At 44.8% G+C, this 22,516-nt stretch overlaps 1 protein-coding gene across 1 annotated transcript in view; it reads left to right on the top strand.

Annotated features, from left to right (window-relative positions):
- Positions 1 to 307: 307 nt before the first annotated feature.
- LOC132833735 (endothelin-converting enzyme 1-like) overlaps positions 308 to 22,516 on the top strand; it is a 317,482-nt gene continuing 295,273 nt past the window's right edge. The window contains exon 1 of the mRNA XM_060852254.1: positions 308 to 412. Within this exon, the coding sequence (XP_060708237.1) occupies positions 380 to 412 (33 nt within the window). The 5' untranslated portion in view covers positions 308 to 379. The remainder of the gene's footprint in view (positions 413 to 22,516) is intronic.

The raw sequence follows: 22,516 nt of genomic DNA on the forward strand, positions 1-22,516 counted from the left end.
GCTCTGTACCAGAAGGTGTAGATGTTTGACAGGGACCAGTAGCGAGGAGATGAGGGTACAGTACCACCTTGCAGCACCAGATGTCAGTGAAGCCTGTGGATTCACCCTCTCCTCCTGAAACTGACTGGGGACAGGAATAAAACCTCTCGGGACTGCTATCTGCAAACTGGCGATGGAATAGACTTGTTTTTAGATTTACTATCTGGCAAGGACACACACGCACGCACACACACACACAGGCTACTGCACAGTGTGTCTGCAACACTATCTCTGCAAACCATGCCTTGTTTCCCAGTGAGTGCGTCCATGTGTTCTCCAGATTTGAGTGTTGACTGAACAACCCACAGGACTGAGGACTGAGAGAGCTGCCTTCCTCACCATGAATGTGGCTCTGCGTGACCTGGGAGGAACGGTAAGAGGCATTTAATTGCTTTTCAAGACTGAAGTGCGCTTCTTTTCCAAGAGTGCAAAGTCAAAGCCAGCAGCAAATGAATGCAAGAATGCAGCTTGTGTCCGTGTCGGTGCAGAGTGTTGGGATGGGGGGTGGGGGGGTGGGTGGAGAAGAGAGAGCTAAAGGAGTAGGAGAGAGAGGCACTGTCCTGTACAGCAATATAAATAACACAAGCCAAGAGGGTTCTGCTGTTTACAGTTACAATGGGGTCATTACATGGTAAGTGACAGCTCTGATCTCTTCGATATAATGACAGTGACTGTTTTCATTTGAAATGATCCATGTTGTAAGACAGTACAGTGAGCTGGGAAGCAGGTAAAAAGACAATCTGTGGAAAGTGAGGAGCTGGCACATTGGGCAGGGGTTTGACTGATAACACCGCGCTGCACAGAACACTGAACCCGACCACAGGGGGGCTAACACCAACAGAAAGGTCGAGCGATAAAGACTTCCTCCACCCATGATCAATGCGAAGGATGTCATTTCTGTGCAACATCCGAGTGCAAGTTGACTTTTGTCATGAGGAGACTGCCTGTTCGGCATGGTTCAGCCAATTTAACCAAGGAACTGATGGATGGGGGAACAAACATGTGCAAAGCCTCAGCAGTACACAAGGGAGGGTGTGAGAACATTTTGTTCTGTTTTCTCTGCCCTTGGTACAGTCTGCAAAAGACATTTCACAAAGAGACTTCAATCCAGTCATCTCCAAGTTAATACAGGAAAGGCACTTGGTCCTGTACCAATGTTAATGTGCTCTTTCAGTGAGGATTCGTGCACAGCTGTTACATTTTGCAGGTCAAAAAAATATGAATTGTTTGAATTTAAAGCCCATTTGTCAAATGTGGAATTGTTTTCCTTTCCATGAAATGCAATGTCTGTTTATTGAATTAAAATCTGACGCATGCTAGTTGTGTGTGGTAATATTGCTTGGAAACATGTTCGCAACCAGAGTTGTGCAAGAAAAAGATGAGCTAAAATCGGTCTGCTTTTTAGGAATTATTTCACCCCCTCTCGAATGCCGAGACTGGGTTATCTTGGATTTGGGTGGATGTTTCAATTTTTGTCTCGGTTGGCTAAGACCACCCAACATCGCTCCATCTCACCTGAATTGTCGACAGGCGCTGAACGGGAGGACACTTTCATATGGAGAGCAGTGTTGAGAAGTCGCTCTTAAAGCATCTTTCATGAGAACTGCTTGTGGAATGGTCACTGGCCAGTGTCTTCAGCTGAGAATGGTGTGACTGTGTGGGAGTGAGGGGACCTGGAGTAGCAAGTGCACAAGGGTAGAGCTCAGCCTGCTGTGCTGGTGAGCAGAGCTGAGAATGATCGCTTGAGAGAGGAGGGAAGTTGTTCTGCAGTTCAGGGCATTGTGAGAGAGCTTTGTGACCTGTCAATATTTTTCCAAATGGAATTCAGAATTAGTTCCGTCCTCCCTAACAAATGGAAAACTGCAAATTAATCATTCTCAAAAGCAGTTCTTTGATTGTGTGGTTTATGCTGACATCCATGAGTTTGCCTCATTGAGAAGGCAAAAACTAGACCTGCCTTCAGACTTTCTATCACTGTTTATTACTTATAAGACTAAATACTGCAATACATGGGATTCAGATACACCAGCTTCTAATCTTACTGGCCCATTCTAATCTTACTGGTCCATAAATTTGACCACTTAATGCTTGTCAATCTACTCTACATGCATTTCTCCACGTGTTTCTAACCTTCACATGACTGGACGTCAAGCTTCTGCCTCTCTTGCATCTGAACTCCGCCTACACTCTGCTATGTATGCCCAGTGAGGTGTAGCTCTGTGACATCATCACAAGGGATCTTCAGGGTGATTAAGACCTTAACAGCAGCAATCACTTCACATTCTACAGTTCATATTTCATAGTTGAATGTTTGGAGATACAATAACCACCTGATACAAAGATCAGTTATATTGAAGAATCCGACTAACAAAACAGTAGATTATCATCAATCTGTCGAGATTCAGCAGTTCAGCAAAAATGACAGAGTGTCGAAAGATTTTTATTTTAAAACTTCTTAAAAGCATCATTTACCTTTTATGTAGGTGATGTGTTTATCAAGTCTTAGGGAATATATCACATGTTGATAAATTCCAGAGGGACCCTCTGCTAAAAAGCGACAATGAAAAGTTTGCACATCGTGGTATTCGTGGAAATAAAGACAGAGGATTACAGTAATTCATCTGTTCATGAGTAAATTAGGAGGAAGCCATGTATCAGGGCGGTGATGGGCTAGTGGTATTATCATTATACTATTAGTCCAGAAACTCAGCCCTTGCTCTGGGAATGCTGGTTTGAATCCTACCATGGCAAATGGTGGAATTTAAATTGAAATAAAAATCTGGAATTAAGGATCTAATAATGATCATGAAACCATTGTTGGAAAAACTCACTGATGTCCTTTAGGGAAGGAAACTGCAGACCTCATCGGACCCACAACAACATTGGTGACTCTTAACTGCCCTCTGGGCAATAAGGGATGGTTAATAAATGCCATGAATTCAAAAAAAAGTAGCTGGCGCCCATGAGATTATAAACTGAGCCATCGTAAAAAGAATGCTACTTCTGAAGAAGAGACATATTGGACTCTATCTCTCTCTTCACAGACACTGCCAGACCTGTTCAATATCTCTAGTAGTTTGTTGTAATTTCATATAAAATTCTAATTTGGTTCCAGAATTAATTAGCAGTACGTCAGCATTGTTCCTTCATAACGTCTTTCAGAATTACGAGATAGAGCTGTGGCAAATTTCCAATTAATTTGAACATAAAAGTAGTGTTAGCCTTTCGGGATAACAGTATGCATTTGCACGTTTGAGTGAACAATTAACTGGCATTCGGTGAAAAACTGTTTAAAAGTATGACACTGACATCAGCAGTTTAGCCCCTGTATCAAACCAGGTCTCTGTGATGTTAGAGACAGCATCCGTGGAGAGAGGGAAACCCAGTTAACATTTCATGTCTGGATAAACATTCATCAAAACATTCACCATGAACATTCAGTCAGATGTATGGGATGGAACAAGGACCAGAGGAATTCTGGGATTGAGCAGAAGGCAATAGAGTGGGTCCTTCAAGATCACAGAGAGTGGAGAAAGAGTGAGGCAAGAATCCCTCCTTCCTTCTATCCCTTCACGGAACTTCCTCTTTGTTGTTAACACACACTCCGCTTGCTCAGAACCTACCTCACAAATTACTTTCCCAGTTCTGATGAAAGATCACAGCCATTGAGTCACAGAGTCAGACAGCAAGGAAACAGACCATTCAGTCCAAGCAATCCATACCGACCATAATCCCGAACTAAACTAGTCCCACCTGCCTACGCTTGGCCCACATCCCTCCAAACATTTCTTATTCATGTCACAGCTTAAGGATATGAGGTAGGCCGATTAAGAGTGAGATTGGGAGAAATGTCTTCACTCAGAGAGTGGTGAATCTATGGAATTCTTTGCAATAGAAAGCAGCTGAAGCCAAAACACTGAATGTTTTCAAGGAGTTAGATGTCATCCTTAGAGCTAACAGGATCAAAGAGCATGGGGAGAAAGCAGGAACGACGCTATGAATTGGATGGTCAGCATCCCGTATTGAGTGGTGGAGTTGAACAGTGTGGTGCTGGAAAAGCACAGCAGGTCAGGCAGCATCGATGAGCAGGAGGTAGAGCAGGCTTGAAGGGCTGAATGGCCTACTCCTCCTCCTAATTTCTATGCTTCATGCAACTGATCAGTGAGAGATGCAGGAGGTATAGGAAAGACCACTGGTGATTTGCTGAGAATGAATCCAAAAGATTTCAACTAATAAATAAAACAAAAGACATTTAGATAAGGACATGAATAAGAAATGTTTGGAGGGATGTGGGCCAAGCGCAGGCAGGTGGGACTAGTTTAGTTCGGGATTATGGTCGGTATGGATTGCTTGGACTGAAGGGTCTGTTTCCTTGCTGTCTGACTCTGTGACTCAATGGCTGTGATCTTTCATCAGAACTGGGAAAGTAATTTGTGAGGTAGGTTTTGAGCAAGTAGAGTGTGTGTTAACAACAAAGAGGAAGTTCCGTGAAGGGATAGAAGGAAGGAGGAATTCTTGACTCGCTCTTTCTCCACTCTCTATGATCTTGAAGGACTCACTCTATTGCCTTCCGCCCTATCCCAGAATTCCTCTGGTCCTTGTACCATCTGACTGAATGTTCATGATGAATGTTTTGATGAATGTTTATCCAGACATGAAATGTTAACTGGGTTTCCCTCTCTCCACGGATGCTGGCTCTAACATCACAGAGACCTGGCTTGAGACTCCTGGTTCTGGGTTCCCCAGTCATTGGGAACATAGCACTTCCTCTGTAGCCAGAATAAGCTTCCTCCGATAAGAAGACAAAAACTGTGTGCACAATACTCCAAATGTGGTCTCACCAAGGTCCTGTGCAATTGCAGTAAGACATCCATGCTCCTGTACCTGAATTCTTTCACTGTGAAGACCAACAAACCATTCGCCTTCTTCACCACCTGCCGCAACTGTGTTCACTTTCAGAGACTAACGTACAAGGACACCCAGATCTCGTTGAAGAGCTGGCTCAGGCACGATGGGCTGATTGGCCTTCTTCTGTATTGGAACAATTCTGTGAATTGATTTCTACAGATTGTATGCTTTGGTAGAGAGGAGATGTGACTAGAGCTGAGGTAGTGGTACCAAGGAAGCCAGTGTCAATACACGCTCTCGACAATGTTTTTCAATGTCACTGTTTCAAAAGAGTTTAACAAAGGCTCCCAGTCTGCTGCTTGCACAAGAGCCATTTATCTTCTTGAGAAACACTTTGGCTGACTGGGAACATGCCAACAGCCCAAAGAGGGTGAATTTGATTAAGTTGGGTTAAAGGCAGGCCGAGGAATTTTGAAATGCATGCAAAAATGTAAACTAATACAAATTAGAATTAGATTTTATTATCCTACACCTTTAGCAACAATTTGCAATGAATACATAAGGTTATAAAACATGACAAGGCAAGGCACAGAAGAGCAAGGAGGCAAGCAGAAGAAACGTTTTGCCATCTGGGCAGTGGGCATAGGCCTCTTAAAGGTTTGAAGGAGAGGGGAACAAACCGAGAGATTAGTGAAGGCAGTTTCACAGCTTCAGACCTTGGCAGCTAAAAACCAACCAGGGATTGAAAGCAACTGGAGATACACAAAAAGCAGGATCTGATGGATCATGAATTTCTTGGAGTGATGCAGGGCATGATGGGGTTACCCAGACTGGGATGGAGGTGGACCAGGAATTATGTGAAACGATGAAATGTGCCGGTTGTGATTCTGGGAGCCTGTTTCTCACTAACCCCAACTTTTTATGCCTGCATTAATGTCAAGCAGTTAAAACGCCTTTATTGATGTTTCGATACCTATTTTCCTGGCTTTAACTGTAGACAAACTGTTAAGGGGCCAATCATATTTTTAAATAAGTCTTTGTTGTACACTCGGTTGGTCATTAACAGCAATGCTGTGGGTGTAAAAGTCGATTTACAGGAATAACGTTAAAGAGTGGAGCGGGGTAGTGGGACTGGGGAAGAATGATCGAGATCAGTAAGCAGGAAACAAACAGGGAATGGGCCAGTACAGGGCAGCTGAAGTATAATCTGGATAAATGTGAGGGTATCCATTTTAGGAGCAAAAACAGGAAAGCAGACTATTATCCGAGTGACGATAGGTAGGGAAAGGGGGAGGTGCAATGAGACCTGGGAGTCCAGCTCTTCAGACGATCATTTTTTACCGATAACCATTCTCCTGCTTTTTCTCTATAGCCTCACACACCATCTCAATCCCAATCACCATCCAATGCCTCAGTTGAACCTGCCTTCGCCACATTTTCAGGCAGTGCATCGTGTACCCTAACGACACAGTATGCCTACTCATCTTGAAATCCCCCACCCTAGGGAAAAAGCACCTGCCATTCACCTTACCTATATCCGTCATGGTTTTATAAACCTCTACAAGGTCACCCCTCAACCTCCTGTGCTCCAGTGAAAAAAGGTCCCAGCCGATCCAGCCTCTCCCCACAACTCAGAACCTCCATTCCCGGCAACATCCTGTTCCTGTTTCTTTTATGAGTGCGAACAGCTTCTCCCCATCTAACCTATCCGGCCTGCACATGGTTTTGATAACCGCGATCAAATCTCCTCTCATTCTTTTCCTCTCCACGGAGAACAGTTCCAACCTCTTCAATCTATCCTCATCACTGAAGTTCCTCTTTCCTGAAACCATTCTTGTAAATCGCTCCTGCACTCTCTCCAACACATTTATTAATCCATTTGATTACATTAGTCTGGTGACTGACCTATATTTGCAATGCTTGATTTGATTTTAAAGTCTCTGAGGCCTAATGTAAACAGAAGCTTCCGAAAAGAAACAGAAAGCAGAGATATGAAAATCCTACGAAAGTTGACGTACTTTAGAGCACTGTTAATAAACCTTTTGTAAACTTAAAATCGTCTCTCTGCATTCCTCTGTGGTAGGTTGGATATATACAAAATAGATAACCAATGAATAAACAATTCTATCGCCCGTCTCAGTGAAGAACTGTGAGCCATCAGTGAAGTGAAACAATATGAAGACAATAAATACCAGCTAAGGGACGAGCAGGTAGCTTCATATTAGTCATTTTGTGCAAGGTTTGCAAAGGATATTTACGTTGTGAAGTTATATTTGATGAATTTATTTTGGGAATATAAATGAAATGATAAACACTCAGTGACAACCATCCTTATTTCTGCTTGTCGTTCATCATCACAGAATCTCTTCAGTGCAGATAGAGGCCATTTGGTCCATCAAGTCTGCACTGATCCTTCAGAGAGCGTCCCTCCCGGACCCGGCATAGTACCCGATCCCATCACCCCACATTTCCAAATAACCAGAGGGGAAGCCATATTAGATTTGGTGCATGGCAACAAACCATGCCAGGTGTCAGGTTTCTCGGTGGGAGAGCATGTCGGTGATAGTGACCACAACTCCATGACTATACTCAAGGAGAGGGATAGGAGCAGATGGTGTGGAAAAGTATTTAATTGGGGGAAGGGAAATTACAGTGCTATTAGGCAGGAAATGGGACGCCTAAATTGGGAACAGATGTTCTCAGGACATAGAAATGCACAATAGAAATGTGGAGATTGTTCAGGAAGCACCTGCTGATAGTGCTGGACAGGTTTGTCCCACCGAGGCAAGGAGGGGATGGTAGGGTGAAGGATCCTTGGGTGGCAAGGGATGTAGAACATCTCATCAAGAGAAAAAAGGAAGCTTACTTAAGGTTCAAGAGGCAATAATCAGACAGGGCTCTCGAGGGTTACAAGGTAATCAGGAAGGAACTGAAGAATAGATTGAGGAGAGCTCAAAGGGGGCATGAAAACATGTTGGCGGGTAGGATTAAGGAAAACCCTAAGGCATTCTACATTTATGTGAGGAATGAAGGATGGCTAGAGTTAGGATGGGGCAGATCAGGGATAGTGGAGGAAACTTGCGCCTGGAGTCGGAGGAAGTAGGAGAGGTCCTTAATGAATACTTTGCTTCAATATTCACTACCGAGAGGGACCTTGATGTTTCTGAGGACAGTGTGAAACAGGCTGATATGCTCAAACAGATTGACTTTAGAAAGGAGGGTGTGCTGAACATTTTGAAAGACATAAGGATAGATGAATCCCATGGGCCAAACAGGATATACCCAAGGTTACTACAGGAAGTGAGAGAACAGATTGCTGCACTTTTGGTGATAAACTTTGCATCCTCACTATCCACTGGAGTAGTGCCAGATGATTGTAGGATGGCAAATTTTATTCCCTTGTTCAAGAAAGGGAATAGAGATAATCTTGGGAATTACAGACCAGACAGTCTTATGTCAGTGGTTGGCAAAGTATTGGAGAGGATTCTGAGAGACAGGGTTTATGCTTACTTTAAAAAAAAAACCATAGTTTGATTAGAAGTAATCAGCATGGCTTTGTGAGGGGCAGGTCCTGCCTCACAAACCTCATTCAATTCTTTGAGGACATGACAAAACACATTGATGAAGGTAGAAGGGTAGATGTATATGGATTTTAGCAATGCATTTGATAAGGATCCCCATGGTAGGCTCATTCAGAAGGTAAGGAGACATGGGATACAGGGAAATCTAGCTGTCTGGATACAGAATTGACTGAGCCATAAAAAACAGAGCATGGTGATAGATGGAAAATATTCAGCCTGGAGCTCAGTGACCAGTGGTGTTCTGCAGGGAGCTGTTCAGGGACCTCTGCCCATTGTGATTTTTATAAATGACTTGGAAGAGGAAATGGAAGGGTGGGTTAGTAAGTTTGCCAAAGACATGAAGATTGGTGGAGTTTTGGATAGTGTGGATGGCTGTTGTAGGTTGTTACAGGACATTGACAGGATGCAGAGCTGGGCTGGGAAGTGGCAGATGGAGTTCAACCTGGAAAAGTGTGAAGTAATTCACTGTGAACAGTTGAATTTGAATGCAGACTGCAGGGTTAAAGGCAGGAATTTTGGCAGTTTGGAGGAACTGGGGGTTTGGGATCCATGTCCATAGATCCCTTAAAGTTGCCACTAAGGGTGTTAGGGCTGTTAAGAAAGCAAATGGTGTGTTGGCTTTCATTTGCAAGCGATTAAATTTAAGAGCTGCAAGGTTATGCTGCAGCTCTATAAAACCCTGGTTAGATCACACTTGGAATATTGTGTTCAGTTCTTGTTGCCTCATTATAGGAAGGATGTGGAAGCTTTAGAGAAGGTGCAGAGGAGATTTACCAGGCTGCTGTCTGGACTGGAGGGTATGTCTTATGAAGAAAGGTTGAGGGAGCTAGGACTTTTCTCATTGGAGCGCAGAAGGATGAGAGGTGATTTGATAGAAGTGTACAAGATGATGAGAGGCGTAGATAGATTGGATATCCAGAGACTTTTTTCCCATGATGGAAATGGCTGTCATGAGGGGACATAATTTTAAGGCAATTGGAGGAAGATTTGGGGGAGATGTCAGAGGTAGGTTCTTTATTCAGAGAGTGATGGGTGTGTGGAATGTACTGCCAGCAATGGTGGTCGAGTCAGGTACATTAGGGGCATTTAAGCAACTCTTGGATAGGCATATGGATGGTAGTACAATGAAGGGTATATAGATTCGTTTGATCTTAGAATAGGATAAAAGGCTGGAACAACATTGAGGAGTGAAAGGGCTGTACTGTTCTATGTTGTAATCCATTTAGCCTGCACATCCCTGGATACAATGGATAATTTAACCTGGCCAACCCACCTAACCTTCACATGTTCGGACTGTGGGAGGAAACCTACTACCCATGTGGAAAATATGCAAACTCCATGCAGACATTTGCCCCAGGGGAGTGGGATTGAAGCCAGGATTCTGGCCCTGTGATGCAGCAGTGCTAACCACTGAGGCCACCAATGGCTGCTGAATGGGAATATGTTTATGTTTCTGTAGCCTGTGTGCTCATGAAGATGCTTGGTGCATAGAATAACCCTGAATGTTGAGACTACATTACTGCTATTTAACAAAAGGATGCAAAAGACTGTATTTAACATGTTCCAGTCCTTTTCAAAACGCAGCCTCTGTTTTGTGGAAGACACAGCAGCCAGCTGGTACACAGTAAACCCTCTCAAACAGCAACGTCATGATCTGTCTGGATGGTGTTGGTCGAAGGGACAAGATTTCGGCCAGGTCATTGAGAGGGATTTCCCCTGCTCTTCTTTCAATACTGCTTTGGGGCCTATCACCATCCATATGAAACAAGGTCTCCATTCAACAGCTCAGTCAGAAGACAGTGCCTCTGACATTGCAGAGGTCCTGCAGTGGCAGCCTAGGCAAAGTCGTCAAAGCTCAGGATTGAGGATTGTGTGCGTGGTCTTCTGACTCGATGGCTAGTTAATGCTACCCATTGAGATGCTTTTGATAATGAAGGGAGCTGGAAGTATTCTTAGCTGAAAATGTGTTGCTGGAAAAGCGCAGCAGGTCAGGCAGCATCCAAGGAGCAAGAGAATCGATGTTTTGGGCATGAGCCCTTCTTCAGGAATCAGGATTCCTGAAGGTGGGCTCATGCCCGAAACGTCGATTCTCCTGCTCCTTGGATGCTGCCTGACCTGCTGTGCTTTTCCAGCAACACATTTTCAGCTCTGATCTCCAGCATCTGCAGTCCTCACTTTCTCCTGGAAGTATTCTTAACAAAGGTTTAGTTGTGAGATGGGAGGAAATGCTGCTCTCTGGAAAAAATGCCGATAATCCAAAGTGGTAGAGCGGGAACTGAGGAAAAGTATCCCTGAAACTGCGATGGTTATGAACTCTCAGAGGTGGGCTGTGGCCCAGTGGATAGTGTTCTTGCCTCAGAACCGATTCTACACCAGAACCTGATGCCACAGGATGTGTATTCAGAATGTAAACTCTTCCAACACCCCCCAGTGATGTATGATAAGACTCCTGGTCACTCATGTGATTAACAGAAAACAATTCCAAAGCGTAATGTAAAATACATGAAAGTAAAATGCCCCAACTCTGACTCCTTGGGGATCAGTTTCTTTGAATGACCAGTGTGCGGTGTGATCCATGTGGAGATCACAGCCAGACCAAACATTCAGAGAACTGAAGAAAATAATCGACTGGGGTCCTCAAATTTGTATTTGCCATGGATCACGAGCCTAACCAATCTCCGATGTGAAAGCTGTAGACAGCTGAAGGAAAACCCTTACTTGTAATTGCCAGCTCAGAACCCGTTTCAGTGATTACAGTTCACCAGTCCTTGCAGAATCGAAACCCCCATTAAACTCAGGCCTCTGGTTTGAATGATGCTCATTAAAGGAGAGCAGTGCACTCACACCAGCAGGACTGACACAGCAAGAGCCCTGTAATCATAGCAAACTGGAAGGCGTTCAAACGTCACTCACCATATTCATACATCAACTCGGAATGCATTTGCCTGGTATTCTGTTTCTGTCTGTTGTTTTAACATTGACTCTAAGCCATTTCATTTTAAAACCCCTGTTGAAAGGTGTAATTAATGCAAGTTTGCTGCACATTCCTATGTTCTATGTTCATTACTCGAAAAAAGCAAAGTTTTCAGATAAAACACAATCCCTGCACACATTATTATAGTTTCAATCAATCATTGATGTTAAAATGGGAGTAATGGACAGACTGGGTGATTTGAACCTACTATCTACTAATAATAGTTTACAGCTGGTACATCGATCCTTGGTTCAGTATTTCAATGAGAAATCATGGAAAGTTTGGGAGAAGATTTGTAGCTCAGGTGCTCGTTGTTGTGGTTCTGTTCGCCGAGCTGGGAGCTTTTGTTGCAAACATTTCGTCCCCTTTCTAGGTGACATCCTCAGTACTTGGGAGCCTCCTGTGAAGCGCTTCTGTCATGTTTCCTTCGGCATTTATCGTGGCTTGTCTCTGCCGCTTCCGGTTGTCAGTTGCCGGTTGTCAACAAACACATCGACCTGGGCCCAATATACCGGCCACTGCAGCGGACAGCAACTGACAACCAGCAGCGCCAGAGACAAGCCACGATAAATGCTGGAGGAAACATGACAGAAGCGCTTCACAGGAGGCTCCCAAGCACTGAGGATGTCACCTAGAAAGGGGATGAAACGTTTGCAACAAAAACTCCCAGCTCGGCGAACAGAACCACAGCAGAAATCATGGAACTAAAATTAATTCCGTTAAAGGATGTCCCAGAGAACGGTGGTGTTAATTAACCAATAATCCAGTGATCCAAGTTCAAATACCATTTGGAAAATTTTGAAATTGGGTTTCTCTTTGAAAAATGAAAATGCATAAGCTGATACCTATATGAGTCAGCATAAAGTTGTTGGATTATTGTTTATTCTTAAAAAGCAGAGTTAGTCACTGAAATACCCTAGCTGTAAAACGTTGGAGTGGAAGAAGGCCATTCAGCCCAGCAGTCTGCCCTATCATTCATGAGTTGAGAGTGTGTTGCTGGAAAAGCAGCATCAGGGCTCTGGCCCGAAATGTCAACTTTCCTGCTCCTCGAATGCTGCCTGACCTGCTGTGCTTTCCCAGCAATACACTCTCAACTCTGATCTCCAGCATCTACAGACCTCACTGTCTCCCTGTCATTCATGAGCCAAACCAACATGGTAAAAGGGTGGAAGATGGTCGAACTATTGTCAACAGGTAGATAGGAGGTCAAGGCCCTGCATGGGGAGACATGGAAGCGGGAGAGAGAAGAAGCTTGTTTGAAATAGTTAGAGAGATCCCTGAAGAAGAGAATGATGAATAAAGGTTCTTGCTGCTATGAATTGTTTGGACAAAATGATCTCTGTTTGGATATCAGCTCAGCCAGTGTGATATCCTTTACGGTTATACTCCCCAGAACCGTCTGTAATGGACCAGCTCAAACCCCCTTCAAATCTATATCAAGGAGATAACCTTGACCCTCACTTTCACCTTATTTAAAGGCAAGTGTAAGGTGCTGTGCTCCAGATGTAGTTTGATTGGCACAGTAAGCAAAACAGACTTTAGTCTTACTCTACAGTTAAAATACAAACACAGGAAGATGAATTAGTCTAACTTTAATTCTTGGAAAACTAAGCAAAATATTAGGTTATTTAATTACTAAACACCAACTGTTCCAATATGGTAACATCTCATAAACACAGGGCAAACGTGAGGACTGCAGATGCTGGAGATCACAGTCAAGATTAAAGTGGTACAGGAAAACACAGCAGGTCAGTTAGCATCCAAGGAACAGGAAAATCGACGTTCCGGGCAGGAGCCCTTCATCAGGAATGAGCCCTCATCTTGACTCTAATCTTGACTTTCATTAACACACCCTTTGCCAAAGGGAAAGTCAGTATTATACATTGTATCACATGCAAGGTGCCTTCAGTGCAGGAGGAAAGAACATCAAGAAAAAATTCTGGGAAACAGAAAGAGAGAACTCCAGCATTTTGCTGGAGAAGGGAGAGGTGTGAAGCAGCGTCCAGACCCAAACATTCTCACTCATGCTCGCTCAATTATTGCAACTTTTTAAAAATACCCAAGGCCTCACAAACTGTTTATTGGCTTGGAACAGACTGCTCACTACCTCTGTTTTAATATCTCTTCACAAAAATAAAGCAGGACAAAATATGTTCCTTAATGCCACAGTATCACCACACACCTGAAATTCTTTGGGTAGATTTACTGCCCCCAGTCCTTCTTATGGATACTAGTCTAAGTTACTGGAACCAAATGGACAAGGTTGATGTGAATGTGCAGTCTTGTTTCCACTACTACACACAAAACACAGTGTCTTGTTAAACCTTGCACTGCATAATGCTGCTCACATGCAGAACATTGGCAAGGTGAAGAGGGATGGCTGCTGATTTTAAAATCTAACAGTCTTTTATCTTCTCTCAGCCCATTTCTTTAGAGTGTTCTGTTCAATAGATAGCATATTTTTTCACGAGATTACTTTTAATGAATACAAACAGTGACAGATCTCTGCCCTGTGTTTTGTCTGGTTTCAGAGGTAATTTATGACTTGTTTAATATTACAGCTGCCTGTGTATATGCTAATGTTTCAATATGGATTGAATCCTTGTCACCACCTGTTCCTCAGGGGTCTGTGTATTGGAGAGTGATGTACTTGGGGTCTGTGTATTGGAGAGTGATGTACTTGGGGTCTGTGTATTGGAGAGTGAGGTACTTGGGGTCTGTGTATTGGAGAGTGATGCACTTAGGGTCTGTGTATTGGAGAGTGAGGTACTTGGGGTCTGTGTATTGGAGAGTGATGTACTTAGGGTCTGTATATGGAGAGTGATGTACTTGGGGTCTGTGTATTGGAGAGTGAGGTACTTGGGGTCTGTGTATTGGAAAGTGATGCACTTAGGGTCTGTGTATGGAGAGTGATGTACTTGGGGTCTGTATATTGGAGAGTGATGCACTTGAGGTCTGTTATAGTGGAGTGTGATGTTCTTTGGGGTCAGGTATATTAGAGAGTGATGTACTTGGGGACTGTTGTATTGGAGAGTGATGTACTTGGGGTCTGTTGCATTGGGGAGTGATGTACTTGGAGTTTGTTGTATTGGAGTGTGAAGCCTGTGAGGTCAGCTGTATTGGAGAGTGATGTACCTGGCAAATGCTGTACTGGAGAGTGATGTACTTGGGGATTGCTGTAATGGAGTGGGATGTCTTGGAGTCTGCTATAGTGGGAAGTGAGGTACTTGGTGACTGTTGTATTGGAGAGTGATGCACTCGGGCAGTTCCCTGCTACACTGCTTAACCACATCATTGGGTCAGCTGGACATGTTTTAAAATTTGCTCGCCCTGTGCTGACTGGTCTTGTGTTTATGGAAGTGAGCCAATGACCCAGAGCCACTGGGTAACTTCCCCAACACAGTGTCACACTGCAAAATTTGGAAATGATTGTGAAGAGTCAGTTGAAGACACATGCCTGAAACAAAGAGAGCACTGCACACCTGTGTTTCGCGAAGATCCCAGTGGTTCATGAATGATCTTCAGTGAAGGGATCTATTCAGATCAATATGCAACCTAACTGCCTCACCTTGTGTTGACATTTCATGGCCACTATCACAGGAGGTGGAGAAATAGTTACCGCCTGGCCTAGATCATCCAAACATCTGATTGGTTATCCTCAGAAGAAATGGTTTTAAGTAGCAGGTGCAACATGGTAACCTCATTATCACCCCTCTGACCCCTACACTAAACATCATTATCACCCCCTCTGACCTCCACACCAAAACTCATTATCACTCCCTCTGACCCCTACACCAGACCTCATTATCACCCCCTCTGACCCCTACCAAACCTCATTATCACCCCCTCTGACCCCCAAACCAAACCTCATTATCACCCCCTCTGACCCCCAAACCAAACCTCATTATCACCCCCTCTGACCCCCAAACCAAACCTCATTATCACCCCTCTGACACCCAGAGTAAACTGCATTATCACCCCCTCTGAGCCCTACACCAGACCTCATTATCACCCCCTGTAACCCCTACACTAGACCTCATTATTACCCCTCTGACCCCCATGGCAAACCTCATTATCACCCCTCTGACCCCCACAGCAAACCTCATTATCAGCCCCTCTGACCCCCACCCCAAACCTCATTATCACCCCTCTGACCCCTACACTAAACCTCAGTATCACTCCTCTGACCCCTACAATAAACTTCATTATCACCCCTCTGACCCCTACACTAAACCTCATTATCACCCCCTCAGACCTCATTATCACCCCCCTCTGATCATTATACAAACCTCATTATCACCCCTTCCGACACCTACACCAAACCTCGTCATCACCCCCTCTGACCCCCTCACCGAACCTCATTATCACCCCCTCTGACACCCCCACACCACACATCATTATCATCACTCTGACCCCTACACCAAGCCTCATTAACGCCCTCTCTGACCCACACACCAAGCCTCATTATCACCCCCTCTGACCCAAGCACCAAACCTCATTATCACACCCTCTGACCCCTACATCAGACCTCATCATCAACCCCTCTGACCCCCACACCAAACCTCATTATCACCCCCTCTGACCCCTACACCAAACCTCATTGTCACCCCCTCTGACCTCTACACCAAATCTCATTATCCCCCGACCCCCACACTAAACCTCATTATCACCCCCTCTGACCCCTACACCAAACCTCATTATCACCCCCTCTGACCCCTACACCAGACCTCATTATCACCCCTCTGACCTCCACACCAAACCTCATTATCACCCCCTCTGATCCCCACCCAAAACCTCATTATCACCCCCTCTGACCCCCACACAAAACCTCATTATCACGCCCTCTGACCCCTACACCAAATCTCATTATCACCCCCTCTGACCCCCACACCAGACCTCATTATAATCCCCTCTGACCCCTACACCAAACCTCATTATCACCCCCTCTGTCCCCGACACCAGGCCACATTATCGCCCTCACTGACCCCCACATAAAAGCACATTATCAACCCCTCTGACCCCCATACCAAAACTCATTATCATTACCTCTGACCCCCACACCAGACCTCAGTATCACCCCCTCTGACCCCTACACCAAACCGTATTATCACCACCTCTGACCCCTACACTAAACCTCATTATCACCCCATCTGACCTCCACACCAGACCTCATTATCACCCTCTCTGACCCCACACTAAAGCTCATTATCACCCCCTCTGACCCCAACACTAGACCTCATTATCACCCCCTCTGACCCCTACACCAGACCTCATTATTTCCCCCTCTGACCCCTACACCAGACTTCATTATCACCCCCTCTGACCCCTACACCAAACCGCATTATCACCACCTCTGACCCCTACACTAAACCTCATTATCACCCCATCTGACCTCCACACCAGACCTCATTGTCACCCTCTCTGACCCCACACTAAAGCTCATTATCACCCCCTCTGATCCCTACACCAGACCTCATTATCACCCCCTCTGACCCTTACACCAGACCTCATTATTTCCTCCTCTGACCTCTACAGTAAACCTCATTATCACCCCCTCTGAACCCTACACCAGACCTCATTATTTCCCCCTCTGACCCCTACACTAAACCTGATTGTCACCCCCTCTGACCCCTACACCAAGCCTCATTATCACTCTCTCTGACCTCCACAGTAAACCTCATTATCAACCCCTCTGACTCCCACACCAGACCTCATTATCAACTCTACCAACTCTCTGTCTCTGACCCCAACATCAACCTCATTTATTCATGGGCGGCACGGTGGCACAGTGGTTAGCACTGCTGCCTCACAGCGCCTGAGACCCGGGTTCAATTCCCGACTCAGGCAACTGACTGTGTGGAGTTTGCACGTTCTCCCCGTGTCTGCGTGGGTTTCCTCCGGGTGCTCCGGTTTCCTCCCACAGTCCAAAGATGTGTGGGTCAGGTGAACTGGCCATGCTAAATTGCCCATAGTGTAATGTAAGGGGAAAATGTAGGGGTATGGGTGGGTTGCGCTTCGTCGGGTCAGTGTGGACTTGTTGGGCCAAAGGGCTTGTTTCCACACTGTAAGTAATCTAAGCTAAAATGATCACCTCTCCTGTCTCTCTCTCTGACCCGAACTCCAAACCTCATGGCGTCTCTTCTAAGATTGATATTGAGTCCCTCTCGTCTGCAAATCCTCCCTCCAACATCTTGGTCTTCCATTTACGAGCGATCTGCTTCTATATTGGACTAAAAGCCACAAAGGCCTGACCTTCGTAGACAGCTCCTTTCAAACTGGTATAGCCTCACGGAGCGGTCTTCATCCTATTGGATTCTCTGTTGTTCCCATTTGCCAGTGTTTCCTGTGTTTCTGGTTCTCTTAGTACACATCCAGGACTCCTTACATCTCTGTCAAAAAGAGACCTGACTACTCTGCCTCCTTCACCACCCTCTGACCACTGGCTGAACCTATTCTCCCCTTGAACAATTTCAATTCTATTCACTACCTCGGTGTGTTGCTATGGCTAACTGCAGGAGACTTGGCCATGTTTGTCCTTTTGTGGGGAAGCTAGATGGAACTTCCCTTTGTTCCAGTTCTGCCCATTGCCTTCTGGTTTTTTCTGATCAATATTGATTATTCAAGACAGGATTGGTGCCATTTCCCACTCATGCCTGAGCTGGAAAATGGCAATTTTTTTTCTCTCTCTCTGTTCCCTATCACATGGCCCATCTCAGACTCTTTCTTTCCACTGCTGAGGCCTTCTGTCTCCTTTTCTGGGGATAGGCTGTCAACCAATTTCCAAACTCCCCCACTCCACAGAGCGAACATGAATACTCTCCCTCACACCCAAAATCCTGGAAAGACTATTTCTTCCATTCTCCCAATTTCTACATCTGTCCTATCTGTCTGTTCTTATTCCACCACAACATTACAGTCTCCTTTGGTCATGCACCATCATTCCGTTAATCAATCCCTCCTCTGTTTGCTTCAAAAATGTTCTCTCTAGAGGTGGCAAGTGACACAGAGCACTGTTGTCTCACAGCACTAGGGACCCAGATTGAATTCCATCCTTGGGTAACTGTCTGAGTGGAGTTTACACGTTCTCCCCTTGACTGTGTGGGTTTCCTCTGGATGCCCAGTGCCCTCCCACAGTCTAAAGATGTGCAGGTCAGGTGGATTGGTCAAGCTAAATTACTCATGGTGTCCAGGGATGTGCAGACTAGGTGGGTTAGCCATGGGAAATGCAGGGATAAGGTAAGGGTGTGGGTCTGGGTGGGATGCTTTTCTGAGGATCAGAGTGGTCTTGATGGGCCGAATGGCCTGCTTCCACACTGTAGGGATCCTATGATTCTTATGATGTTCTGATGATGGTCTTTGGCCTGGATTTCCTGGAAGAGGCAGGGATCCTGCCCACTGGCTGAAGAGCTGGTGAATAGCCTTGGTCTCCTTTACTTGGGAATGCTCACTGAAGTCAGACAGTGGGATGTGGGAGGAGGTCCCACCCATCGACAGCTGAAGCCAATCAACAGTGGATGGCTCTCATTCCAACATATCCTGTTTTATTTCCGATTTGCATCATCTGCAGTATTTTGCTTTGGTATTAATCACAAAGTACTTGGGGCTTTAGTAAAAACAATTAAAGTATTTCTGTCTCCATAGGGCAGAGTGTTTACTGTGGAAAAGGACATGAAAGATATAGAATTTAGGGAAATAGATGGTGGCATCATGAAAAAATGTTCATATTACAGAGGAGGAAGTGCTGGATGTCTTGAAATGGTTAAAAGTGGATAAATCCCCAGGACCTGATCAGGTATATCCTAGAACTCTGTGGGAAGCTAGAGAATGATTGCTGGGCCTTTTGCTGAGATATTTGTATAGTCACCGGTGAGGTGCTGGAAGACTGGAGGTTGACTGATGTGGTGCCACTGTTTAAGAAAGGTGGTAAGGACAAGCCAGGGAATTATAGACCAGTGAACGTGACCTCGGTGGTGGGCAAGTTGTTGGAGGGAATCCTGAGGACAGAATGTATGTGCATTTGGAAAGGCAAGGACTGATTAGGGATAGTCAGCATGGTTTTGTGCATGGGAAATCATGTCTCACAAACTTGACTCAGTTTTTTGAAGAAGTAACAAAGAGAATTGGTGAGGGTAGAGTGGTAGATGTGATCTATATGGACTTCAGTAAGGTATTTGACAAGTTTCCCCATAGGAGACTGATTAGCAAAGTTAGATGTCATGGAATACAGGGAGAACTAACCATTTGGATACAGAACTGGCTCAAAGGTAGAAGACAGAGGGTGGTGGTGGAGGGTTGTTTTTCAGACTGGAGGCCCCTTTGAGCAGTCGATTGCCACAAGGATTGGTGCTGGGTCCACTGCTTTTTGTCATTTCTATAAAAGATTTTAATGTGAACATAGGAGATATGGTTAGTAAGTTTGCAGATGACACAACAATTGGAGGTGGAGTGGACAGCAAAGATGGTTAATTCAGATTACAACAGGATCTTGATCAGATGGACCAATGGGCTGAGAAGTGGCAGATGGAGTTTAATTTAGATAAGTGTGGGGTGCCTTATGTTGGAAAAGCAAATCTTAGCAGGACTTATACACTTAATGGTAAGTTCCTGGCGAATGTTGCTGAACAAACAGACCTTGGAATGCAGGTTCATAATTCCTTGAAAGTGAAGTCGCAGTAGATAGGATAGTGAAGAAGGCATTTGGTATGCTTTCCTTTATTGGACTCAGCACTGAGTACAGGAGTTGCGAGGTCATGTTGCGCCTGTATAGGACATTGGTTAGACACTGTTAGAATATTGTGTGCAATTCTGGTCTCCCTCATAGCAGAAGGGTGATGTGGAATTTGAAAGGGTTCAGAAAAGATTTGCAAGGATGTTGCCAGGGGTGGAGGATTTGAACTATAATGAGAGGCTGAACAGGCTGGGGCGCTAGCTTTCTTAAATAATAGCACCACATTAGCCAACCTCCAGTCTTCCGGCACCTCACCTGTAGCAATCAATGATACAAATATCTCAGCAAGAGGACCAGCAATCACTTCCCCAGCTTCCCATTGAGTTCTAGGGTACACTTGATCAGGTCCTCGGGATTTATCCGCCTTTATATGTTTTAAGACATCCAGCACCTCCTTCTCTGTAGTGTGGACATTTTCCAAGATGTCACCATCTATTTCCCCACATTCTACATCGTCCATGCCCTTCTCCACAGTAAAGACTGATGCAAAATACTCATTTAGCATCTCCTCCATCTCCTGTGGTTCTACACATAGGCTGCCTTGCTGATCTATGAGGGGCCCTATTCTCTCGCTAGTTTCCCTTTTATTCTTAATGTATTTATAGAATCTCAATGGATTCTCTTTAACCTTGTTTTCCAAACCTGTCTCTCAACCCTTTATTTCCCTCCTGATTTCCCTAGTTGCTGGACAGACTTAGGTTTAATCACATCTGTGGAAAGAAACAGTATTAAGGCTGTGGAGTCTGAAGTGGGTGGCAAAGTGGCTCAGTGGTCACAGCACCAGGGACCTGAGCTCAATTCCATCCTTGAGTGGCTGCTGTGGGGAACTTGCAGGTTCGCTCTGTGCCATGCATGGGTTTCCTCCCACAGTCCAAAGGTGTGCGGGTTAGGTGGATTGGCCATGCTAAATTGGCCCATACTATGGAGTCTTGATGGGTTAACCATGGGAAATGCAGGGATCGGGTGGGATGCTCTTCAGATAGTTGTTGATTGGCTGAATGGCCTGTTTCTACAGTATTGGCTATTTATGAGATTTTTTTTTGGGAATTATTTGATCGGTCACACACTGTTGGAGGGGAGCTAAATGGTGATGTAGATGCTTCTGGGGCTCCTTGTTTTTATTTAATTAGAAAAACCAAACACTGCAGAGGTTGGAAATCAGAAGTGCAGCGACTGTAGAAGATAAAGGACAGCTGCTGGGATGTTTCCAGAAATGGAAAATTGTAACTATGAGGAAAGATTGGGTAAGCTATGTTGTTTTATAATGTTGGCACATGGGAGGCTGAGGGGAGATTTAATTGGTGAATAGAAAATCATGAAGTGCTTAAGTAGCAGAGAGATCAATAAGTAGGGGCACAAAGTCAGACCTAATGGACAGGATGATTAGGAGCAGGTCAAAGTGAAATGTTCTTACCAATGAGCAGAGGAAGTCTGAAACTCTCAGAGAATCCCTTCAGGGTGGAAGCAAGCCATTTGGTCCTTCAAGTTCACAACCCTCTGATGAGCATCCCACCTTGCCTGCACACTATGGGACTATTTATTATGGCCAGTCCATCTATGACCACACACACACACACACACACACAAACACACACACACACACACACACACACACACACACACACACACACACACACACACACACACACACACACACCCGCCCTGCCTAACCTACACATCTTTGGACTGTAGGAGGGAACCAAAGCACCCAGAGGAAGCCAACACAGAGAGTCACCCGAAGGTGCAAACTCCACACGGACAGTCACCCAGGGGTGGAATCAAACTTGGGTCCTTGATGCTGTGAGGCAGCAGTGCTGACCACTGAGCCACCGTGCTGTCCCACTCACATTGAGTATAAATGTTCACTTTCCCCTCGAATTTATATTCTTGTGCAATGCCCTCATGAATGAGCAAGATGAAAAGCTTGAGTCTCAGCAATACTCCTTTTCCCCCAATTTAAATGAACAATTTTCAACAACATAAACAGAATGTACAAGTGCAAGAGACAGGAATTCTCATCGTATTGAATAAAAAAACTGATTACAGCATCTCATCTGCATATCCCATAGACTAAGAGGCTGCACCTCTTGGGTCATCACAGATTCAATGGGCCAATTGGCCACCTTCCATGCTGTACCTTTCTTTTGTTTATATGACGACAATCTTGCTGAATTATGTAATTACATTTTACTTAACTTGTCAGCTTTGGATACCCATTTCAAATTTGTTGGCCACATCCCCCAATTGTCTTTTATTCCTAAACCACCAGTAATAGAATGTACAGCCCCCAGCATCTTTTCTTCAAAAATAAATACCTAACCTCTATTCATTAATTCATGTCTGGCA

The sequence above is a fragment of the Hemiscyllium ocellatum genome, chromosome 37, assembly GCF_020745735.1.
Source record: "Hemiscyllium ocellatum isolate sHemOce1 chromosome 37, sHemOce1.pat.X.cur, whole genome shotgun sequence".
Taxonomy (NCBI): Eukaryota; Metazoa; Chordata; class Chondrichthyes; order Orectolobiformes; family Hemiscylliidae; genus Hemiscyllium; species Hemiscyllium ocellatum.